The sequence below is a fragment of the Pinus tabuliformis genome, chromosome 2_2 (genome assembly GCF_031772625.1).
Source record: "Pinus tabuliformis cultivar Carrire ecotype Pingquan chromosome 2_2, CPIR1, whole genome shotgun sequence".
Classification (NCBI taxonomy): domain Eukaryota; kingdom Viridiplantae; phylum Streptophyta; class Pinopsida; order Pinales; family Pinaceae; genus Pinus; species Pinus tabuliformis.
Window position 1 is genome coordinate 1,147,630,291 of NC_142300.1, and position 10,569 is coordinate 1,147,640,859.

General features: G+C 40.5%; 2 protein-coding genes across 2 annotated transcripts; both read left to right on the forward strand.

The window, feature by feature from the left end:
• The first annotated feature begins 5,935 nt into the window (after positions 1-5,935).
• Positions 5,936-6,643, forward strand: LOC149197459 (uncharacterized). Its single transcript, XM_089405845.1, has 2 exons — positions 5,936-6,277; positions 6,497-6,643. The coding sequence occupies exons 1-2, from the start codon at positions 6,038-6,040 to the stop codon at positions 6,626-6,628; spliced, it is 372 nt and encodes a 123-aa protein (XP_089261971.1). The 5' UTR covers positions 5,936-6,037; the 3' UTR covers positions 6,629-6,643.
• A 149-nt stretch (positions 6,644-6,792) lies between these two features.
• LOC149197460 (uncharacterized) lies at positions 6,793-9,609 on the forward strand. The gene is made up of 3 exons (XM_089405844.1): positions 6,793-8,873; positions 8,969-9,124; positions 9,239-9,609. The coding sequence occupies exon 1, from the start codon at positions 6,971-6,973 to the stop codon at positions 8,315-8,317; it is 1,347 nt and encodes a 448-aa protein (XP_089261970.1). The 5' UTR covers positions 6,793-6,970; the 3' UTR covers positions 8,318-8,873; positions 8,969-9,124; positions 9,239-9,609.
• Positions 9,610-10,569: the final 960 nt, after the last annotated feature.

Below are 10,569 nucleotides of genomic sequence, written 5' to 3' on the forward strand. Positions count from 1 at the left end.
CAAGTTCCGACACTGAGTCAAAACCCCTACAAGGGGAATGATGAAGGGAAGTAGATTATCACTGCAAAGTCCAATGCCATCATTACCACCACGAAGATTCTAGAAGGAGGAACCTGAAAATCCAGAGGAGGAGGAGTGTCTCTTCCTCTCCTAGATGTGGGTAAAGGGCTCCCCACTACAATTCATTGTCGATAACAGGAGCCAAAAGAACGTCATTTCAGCAGAGGTCGTGAAGCAGCTGAGCTTACTGACCACAGCACATCCACAACTATACACCATTGGCTAACTTCACAAGGACGGGATCTTCGCGTGTCAAGCTAGTAGTGTCACCTTCCATACAACATCAAGCCCTTCATGGATGAGGTATTGTGTGACATTGCTCCCCTTGAAGTTTGTGATGTTTTACTAAGACAACCATACTTGTGGAAGCGACATGCTGTGTATGAATCAAGGCCCCGTGTCGTTATTGTTACTTTTGGAACTAAGTTGTACAGGATACCGGAGGTAGCACTGCCTACCGTCATCTCATTGATTACTGCAAAACAATGCAGTAAGCTTGTTTCCACCTACAGGAGCCAAAAGAACCTCATTTCACCAGAGGTCATGAAGCAGCTGAACTTACTGACCATAACACATCCACAACTGTACACCATTGGCTGGCTTCACCAAGGACGGGATCTTCGCGTGTCAAGCCACCAGTGTCACCTTCCATACAACATCAAGCCCTTCATGGATGAGGTATTTTGTGACATTGCTCCCTTGAAGTTTGTGATGTATTACTAAGACAACCATACTTGTGGAAGCGACATGCTGTGTATGAATCAAGGCCCCATGTTGTTATTGTTACTTTTGGAATTAGGTTGTACAGGATACTGGAGGTAGCACCACCTACCACCATCTCTTTGATCATTGCAAAACAATGCAGTAAACTTGTTTCCAAAACCAAGAAATTTGTTTTCTTCATGATACGCCCTCAAGGAAAGAAGAAGATAGTGGCGACAACCTTCAGACAGGGCCCCTCCGCACAACAACTACAAATGGACAAGGATGTGGAGTAGTACAAGGACATCTTCACCTCCCCCACAGGGGTTCCTCTGCACTGTCATGTCAAGCACTCCATCGATCTGACCCTAGGTGCGCCACTACCCAATGGACCAATCTATCGGTGCTCCGTTCTGGGGAATCATGAAATCAAGAGGCAGATTCAGGAACTGCTACAGAAAGGTCACATTCATGCAATTTCATCACCTTGTGGGAGCCCGATCATGTTGGTACAGAAGAAGGATGGGACTTGGAGACTTTGTATTGTCTATCGGGCACTGAACAAGATCACTATTCGTAATAGGTACCTAATCCGACGGATTGATGACCTCTTGGAGCAACTAAAGGGGGGAAATATTTTAGCAAGATCGATTTGAAGTCAGGATATCACCAGGTACAATCGAACCCTCCGATGTGTGGAAGACTACCTTCAAAGCCAAGGAGGGCTCGTTCGAATGGTTGGTGATGCCTTTTGGATTGACGAATGCTCCTGCAACCTTCATGAGGCTAATGGATGACATCTTGTGACCATTCACAAACTCATTTGTAGTGGTATACTTGGATAACATCCTCATCTTTAGCCAGAGTTGGGAAGAGCACCTCCACCACATTCGACAGGTTCTCCAAACACTGTGGCAACACAAGTTATGTGCCAATTTAGAGAAATGCAATTTTGGCATGACCCAGGTTTAGTATCTAGGATACATTATTGATGAACAAGGGGTGCATGTGGATCCATCCAAGATCCAAGTCATTCGAGATTGGTCATCTCCAACCACTCTGACAAAGCTCCACGACTTTCTAGGTCTTACCAACATCCACCGCAGGTTCGTGTTGGGATTTTCTCATATCACTTGGCCCTTGAGTCAAGTTACCAAGGGAGGAGTGAAAGAAAAATTCTTTTGGTCTAAATCTCAACAGAGGGCATTCACAAAGTTGAAATATCGCCTTTTCACGACACCAGTGCTTACATTACCAGACTTGCAACAACCATTTGAGGTCGAGAAAGATGCCTCTGACTATGCTATTGAGGCAGTCCTTACTCAACACGGGCATCCAGTGGCATATCACGGTGAGACAATTTAAGACACAGTCCGGAAGTATCCCACTTATGACAAAGAGATGTATTCCATTGTGAAGGTCTGTCGACAATGGAAGCATTTCATTTTGGGGAAGGAAACAATCATCCACACAGACCACCAACCCCTGCAGTTCATACAGACCCAAGGGAAATTGTAGAATGATCGCCATCAGAAGTGGACCACATATCTGCAACAATTCCATTTGAATATCAAGTATAAGAAGGGTGGCACCAATATTTTTGCAGATTGCCTTAGTCGCCCACCGATCATGGCATTAACCACTATGCTCAACTCTTGTGGGAACGAGACTTCTGACTAGCCACTTCTCTACAAAAGCGACCCAGAATTCGGCCACACATACCAGACACTCTTGGAGGGTCAACATGTTCTAGATTTTCACTTCCAGGATGCCCTGTTATGCTACCTGGGTCACCTTTGTGCTTCTTCAAGAAAGTGTGCCAAGATGATTTGGGAAGCACACTATACTCAGGCTGCTGGACATTTTAGGGTCGAGAAAATGGTGGCAGTTTTGCAGAAGCATTTCTACTGGCTGAATCTTCGACACAATGTCAGGAAGTACATCATATCATGCACTGCTTGCACCATTTCCAAACCAACCATCAAGAAGCAAGGCCTCTATACCCCGCTGCCTACCCCTAGTCGACCTTGGGAATCCATCTCCATGGATTACATGTCAGGTCTTCCTTCGATTAAGCATGGAAACGACTGTGTTTTTGTGGTCATCAACAGGTTCTCGAAGGTGACCATTATGGCTACCTGCAAGAAGAATATCACAGCAGAAGCCACTACTAAACTCTTCTTTGAATGAGTGTGGGTACACTTTGGGATCCCACAATCTATCATCTGAGATCGGGATAGCAGGTTCTTTAGTACATTTTGGGCCGGTCTCTGGCTGATGCTCGACACCAAATCACTAAGTCCACAACCTTCCATCCTCAAACTAATGGCCAGACAGAGGTTGTCAACAGGACGATCGTACACATTCTGTGCATGTACAACTCAAAGCATCCATGCACATGGGACGATAGCCTCCCCTATGTTCAACACAGCTACAACTGGGCTCTCCATAGCTCGACTGGCCATAACCCTTTTTAGGTGGGTTTGGGATTCTAGCTACTATGTCCCATTGATGTGGCCATGCCAGTTGCAGCTACTCATGCAGATTTGGCTCATGTCCAGTTCGAAACAGATAAGGCAAACAACTTCATTGATCACATCCAACATATTCGCCAGTAGGTCCATGAAATTCTAGAGAAATCAAATGCCAAGTACAAGCAACGACATGATCAACATCATGTGCCACACAAGTTTAGGTGGGCAACAAAGTCTAGTTGCATTTGCAAAAGGAACACCTTACCAGAACCTATCGGAAACTTAGACCACTCCGATATGGTCCTTACACCATTACCAAGGTTGTGGGAGGCAATGCATTTGAGCTCAGCGTTCCCCCATTCCTTGGCTTGCACCCAGTGTTCAATGTGGATCGCCTTCGGCCATACTTTCCAGCATTACTAGACACATCCAACATTGCAAAACAACTCACATCGATAGAGTTAAATCCAGATTGCATGGAACAAGCTACAACTGATCGAATCATGGACACACAGATTAAGCACACTCACCAGTAGAATATCCAATTGTATTGAGTTGTCAAAGTAGGCCAACTCCTTCACCAGGGCAAGTGACTCACCAGGGACCAAGTTCAGCAGAAGCTTCCTCATCTCATGGAGGAACTCAACGCAATGGGGACCATTGCTTCTTAAGGGGGGAGGACTGATCCAGGTGGATATTGGTGGCCACCTGCCAAGTCCACTTGGACCCCCACCATTGTTTCTTTCAGCTTTTCAGTTTCCTTAATTGTAGCACAATTTACTATTTTTAGCAGTTTTTCAAGTCCTGAACTTTTGGAGCCGTTTTGAGGCCCTAAACAACATTTTTTGGGAAAATAGGGAGCAACATGGGCCCATAGACTAATGTTTCTCTTCCCAAAGTTGGTTCTTTGATGGATCTTTCTAATGAGATATTGTGCGTGTTAAATAGAGATCGTATGCCAAAGTTACGACCCCAGGAAGTTGATGTACCAATTTAACCAAACGGGGCCCACAATTTGGCGTTTCATCTTCTAGGGTTAGGTTTTTGGATGTTTAGGGTTTTCCATTGTTTCTCAACGATAAATAGGCCTTCGAGCCTCATTGTAACAAAATTCAGAGGCATGTAGCCACCACATCTCTTCTCAAAGATAAGCTACCATCTCCCTAGCTGGTTTATTTCCATTTTTGTTTGTAAGCATATTTCAGTATTTTACATTAATGAAATGAAGTATTATTTCTGCTACATCTTTGTGTATATGGTTATCTTTGTATTTTGTTGCGTTCTTGTTTAAATCCGGATCAATTATGTTTGTAAAATATTGATTAGTTGTTATTTTTACTTTCCGTTAATACGTTATCGAGACAATTTTATCTCGAACCTACCTGACATTTGTATAAATGAAGTTCTCATCATGAATCAATCAGTTTTCCATTATGGAGTTTATTCACGGGCCTGGCTATACTTCCAATGGCTACAACGGTTCACCAAAAGCCTACAATCTGCAGTGGCACCTAGGCAACCCAGTTGGATTCTCTAGTTCTCAAAATAGTAAGGGAATCGACGCTTCCATGGCCACTGTGGATTAGTTTCAGGTCTTCAATGCATTTCTATTACTTAATGGAAGATTCTTCACCCATCTGAATTCAGGATGACATAATGGCTCTCGAAAGCTTCAATTAGCCTCACTTCGCCTCAAATGGTCTCAATTGCGTTCAGGGTTGCATCCAGGATGGCAGTATGCCCCATGATGGTTTCAATTGGGCTTAGAGGGTCTCGATTGGACTCAATGGAAATGCCTTGCAATGGGCCTCAAGTCAACTATGCAACCTCAACTCCCTAGCAATTTGAGAGAGCACTCAATCGGCTTAGGCTCCCTTCAACTCTGCATGGCGAGGCATGAGCAGTGGGCAAGGCTCCAATGTCGCTCAGGACAAGCAAGCCTCTCATCAGCGTCAAGTACTCAATATTTATGTGCCTCGTGTGTCGAGTCCATCTCAATCCCATATGTACAATGCCCTCTATTTCACTCAAACTCTGAATGTCGCTATAAGATTACAACTATCATTTTGATTTTCCTCAATTTTATTTATGTGTGCCAATATACAGGCATATAACTATCATAATTTCTCCCATTTTATTATGCATTAATCAAACGCAAACAATGTAACAGCAAAATATTATATCTATACTACTAGTCTGGTTTTCTCATAAAGACCCGTAACACAAAGACAATTGCTCTATAATGTTTTTCCGAAGTAATGAAAACCAAACCCTTATCCGAAAAAAATAGTTATACTCGCATTTTCTTGGACGTTCCTTGTAAATATTTAGAAAATTTTATAAATAAATAAACATATTTCTTTTATATATCAACCTTATCAAATAAAATAATACAAAACGGATATTTATAAAAACTAGCGTTAATATTACATAGAATATATATAAACTAAATATTTCTCGGATATTATCTCCATACAAACTAGATATTTCTTGAACATGATACCTGACGACACATACGTCCCATTCTCAAAAAGTTAAAAAGCCAATTATGCTAGAGTAGGCTTTGCGAGATAAGTGGATAAGGATTTCGCCATGTGTATGAGAGGCGCTGGATAAACATGGACCAATCACATGGTCCAGCTTCTTTTGTACGTACAGTCGATGGCCATTCCCACCAATCATCTCCTATAATAATAATTCACGATCTGCAGTTTATATGGAGGAGCCAAATCCAGAAATTTCGCAAGAGGGTCTGCAATTTTGTTTTTGGTTGAGTTACAAGAGATCTGCAGATCTTTATTATGGGGAAAGGCGGGCTGGCAGCGCAGAAGCCGAGCAGGAGCGATGAAGTGTTGGAGTCGCAGCAGCAATGGCAGATCAGTGAGCAGATTAAAACTCATTTCCAAGCGCTTGCTCCCATCCGCCACAGGAAGCCCCTGCGCAGCGATAACTCTGATGACCATCAGGAGGTTGAGGATGATCAATTTGATGATATCCCTCCAGAGTTTAAGAAATACCAACAACGCAAATCCCTCTCTAGAGTAACTATTCTACTCTCCTGTGTCATATTTAGACTAAATTATTAAGATATATTTATCTCAACTTCAACTTTAGATATATTTCTATTAATATAAGCTATACATGTTACTAAATTACATTCTGTACAATAATATAAATGTATTATTTTGTAAACTGTTGTTGTTTGGAGATGCACTAATCTATCTATTGTTTTTTGTGTTTTTTCTTTCTATTGGGAATAGTTGCCATTTGTGTGTGAAGATGGAGAAGGTTTGCACTCGGAGTTTGTGGAAATTGATTATTACAAAGATTTCAATAGTGTTGGTGTACATGCACTTAGACTAGCTGTATTGGTGTACATGCACATAGATTAGCTCCAGTTAATTTATTGCTTGCATGTGGCACATGTACACATTAACATAAGATAAAGCACACTTAGCTTTAGTTAGTTTTAGTTATTGCATGTACAACTAAGCTTAACTTAGTTGCTTTTATGTATTTATTCTAAAACTCATATTGTAGAATCAATTCAAATTTCATTCTTTTCTCAATTCTTGCTCGCTTCCTTCCTTCTCTTGCAAGCTTGTTATTGTTTTTCAGATCTAGATCTATCTGTGTATCTCAAAAATCTTACATGGTATCAGAGCACAGGGATTTGTAATCAGTGCACAAGCAATTTTACTTGCAGGTTCAGAAGATTGAAGCAACAACAAAGAATGGAGTCTAAATTGGAGTTTCCACAATCGGCAATTCTCACTCCATATAATTATTTCGAATGGAAGCCAAAGATTCAACTTCATCTCAGAAGTAGAGGCTTATTTCAAATAACCATGGAAACGGAAGTTGAACCAACATCGGCAATGGAGAAATCAAGATATTTCAATCGCATGGACAAGGCCTTCGTCATCCTATGTTTATCTATTTCTCCGGAACTGCTATTTCATGTTGAATCATCTTCAACTCCAAATGAAGTATGGAAAATTTTGGAAGAATTGTTTGGAAAACAGGATGAAATGCTTAGAATGATAGACGATTCAATCGCAACTTATAGAAATCGTCGTAAAAGCTTTAGCTTAGAACCGGAGGACCCGCATGTCGCCAGCCTGTACGCCACCAACTACGTCCAAGGTCTCCTAGAAACCGACGGTGGTGACCCTAACCAGTTGGGGGTGGCGGCCTGCTGCAAACATTACACGGCCTATGACGTGGACAACTTGCATGGGGTCGAGCGTTACACGTTCAATGCCATCGTGACGCAACAAGATCTGAAGGACACATACGACCCGCCATTTAAGAGCTGTGTGCTGGATGGCAATGTGGCCAGCGTGATGTGCTCCTACAATCAGTTCAACGGCGTCCCCACCTGCGCCGATAGAAATCTGCTCGCAGGCACCATCAGAGGCGCTTGGAACTTGAACGACTATATTGTCTCAGACTGTGACTCCGTTTCTGTATTCTACAACCAACAGCACTATGGGGCAACTCCTCAAGACGCAGCTGCCGATGCTATAAATGCAGGTCTGGATCTCAACTACGGGACATTCCTAGCTCAGTACACACAATCAGCTGTGCAACAAGGCAAACTGAACGAGACTTCCATTGATATAGCTCTGCATAATACCTTCACGGGTGCAAATAAAGGCACTGCAGCTACGCAGCGTACTTCAAGAAATTGTTCTACTACACCGCATCTAGAGGTAGAAATGGTGATGAAAAGTAGACTGCGTAAAGATGCAGAGAGCGGAAGGGACTTCTGGCACATAATTTTCGGTCTTATCAATCATGGGCCCGCAAAAATAGAGGTTATTTCTTTATCTTTTTGGTCCATCGATGACGACAGCTCGGATGTTTGCAGCATAAAATGGCCGAAAGGTGACGTGATCCTCATGGAAGGCCTTTCGTTTCTGTGCTATACCAGTAATCATCCGTGCCCTCAAGGGTCTCACGATTCTCCCAGAGTAGCTTTCAGCTGGAAATACCGAAAATTGGAAAAGAAACCAAATTTTACATCTATTCGAACAGACGTTAGTCCATCGCCAGCGAAATCATGGGATGCCTCATGAAGCCGCGCAGACGATACAATGTTGCAGTACTCCGTCGAACGGGCAGTGGTTTCTTTTCTCTACTTTTGCATTATATTTTGAGGGGGGCTTTTCTTCCCACTGGGTTTTCCCTCTTTCCTCCTTTTTATGCATTCTATATGGGTACCTAAAATGGCCGTGTTGACGGGACTCATTCATTTTGCATCACACTCACCTAAGTTATGCTTAAGGGGGGGTGTTGGTATACATGCACTTAGACTCGCTGTGTTGGTGTACATGCACCTAGATTAGCTCAGTTAACTTATTGCTTGCATGTGGCACATGTACACATTAACATAAGATAAAGCACACTTAGCTTTAGTTAGCTTTAGTTATTGCATGTACAACTAAGCTTAAATTAGTTGCTTTTATGTATTTATTCTAAAACTCATATTGTAGAATCACTTAAATTTCATTCTTTTCTCAATTCTTACTCGCTTCCTTCCTTCTCTTGCAAACTTGTTATTGTTTTACGGATCTAGATCTATCTGGGTATCTCAAAAATCTTACCAATAGCATTAATGGGCTTCATCACACTGTGAGCGTCATATTCCCGTATTCTGTTTTCCCTTTTCTTTTGTGGGTATATTTCAGATTAACTGATAGAGAATTCTGTAAATGATATATTTGCAGAGTGGAAATGGGTTCATAAAGTTGGACTGCAACGAAGGGTCGTATTTCCGCTTGGGTTACAAGGAGGAGGAGAATGGATCAATGGAACGGATCCCTGTTGGTTGCAACCCAGCAACTAATGACTGGTTTCCTGCTGCTATAGATGATCAGAAAACGGTCAGTAGGGTCGATCCCGGGACTTCAGTTTTAATTAATGGTTTGATTTTATATGCAAATACTGTACTGTGATCTTATAACGTGGATGGTATGGCTGTTGATTATGGGGCGCAGGTGATGCCTTTTATGTCGAAGCCTGTTCGCAGCGGTTGAAGGCAATACACACAATTAAGGCATTGAATGATTGATCGATTGAATGGGGAGATGCAGCATTTGATTTTATATTAGATTTATGCTTCGGTTTCGAAAGTTAAGGACTCAATGTAAATAAGAGAATCTACGCTGACCATGGATGTAAATGCAACATTTCAGATGGATGGTTGGAGATTCTTGCGTTGTATTTTTCAACTATATAAGTGCTGGTATTTGTTGATAGATATGTTTGAAGTACTCAGCAAATCTAATATACTGTAATTCTCGTAATACTCTTGCGTATAATGTACTCAACTAAATTATTTTGTTAAAATATGAAGCTGGTTTACCTCTTATGTATTCAATATGCAAAAAGATGATGTTTTCTATTAATCGTTCTATTTATTATTGTGTTAATGCATACGGTTTACCCGGGAAATTTTTAGGGGATAGTGGGCTCATTTTTTATGGTTTAATTTCTAATTTTTTCCGAAAGAGTTGTCTAAATTTTGTAGTATAAAATCATTTTATTGTAAAATTTACAAAAAAAAATTATAGATATTATATAAGATTATTAGAAATTTGATTTGTTTTTATAAAAATATAGGCAAATATTTTAGCAATATTTCCCAAAGTTCTTAAAATTTTAAATAATTTTTTTATTTTTAAAATTCTGTTATTTATAATTTAGATAGGAAAATAAAGTCTATATGTTACATATGTCACATTAAGATATCACAGAGAATTGCCTAAATTTTATAATATAAAATGGTTTCATTTTAAAATTTATAAAAAATTTATAGATATTATATAAGATTATTAGAAATCTGAATTTTTTTATAAAAATATAGGTAAACATTTTAGCAATATTTCCCAAAGTTTTTAAATTTTTAGATATTTTTTAATCTTTAAAATTTTGTTATTTACACTTTAGATAGGAAAATAAAGTCTATATGTTACATATGTCACATTAAGATATCACAATCCATGTGAGGGAAAAATAAAATAAATAACAATTTTTTTTTAAGAGTTGGTTTAATAATTAGTATAGATTTCTCTTAGGGGTAGTTCAATTGGTGAACGAAGTGATGTGAAAACATGCAAATTAAGAGAGGTTCAATCCCCCACTCTTGCCCTGTCTATGGAGAGGAAAATAAGTTGTAGGCCCCCAAAGGTATAGTGGTAGCTGTTAGAATCAACCTCGTGTCATAAGAGTACGAGACTAACCCAAAATCTCTAGAGGTAAAACCTCTTTTAGAATGCAAAGCTTCCTCACCCCAAAGGTATAGTGATAGCTACTAGAATTGACCTCG

Coding starts and splice junctions, on each gene's coding strand:
- LOC149197459 (XM_089405845.1), top strand. CDS start 6,038: ATGGGGAAAGGCGGGCTGGCAGCGCAGAAGCCGAGCAGGAGCGATGAA. Junction 6,278..6,496: donor AACGCAAATCCCTCTCTAGA/GTAACTATTCTA, acceptor TATTGGGAATAG/TTGCCATTTGTGTGTGAAGA.
- LOC149197460 (XM_089405844.1), top strand. CDS start 6,971: ATGGAGTCTAAATTGGAGTTTCCACAATCGGCAATTCTCACTCCATAT.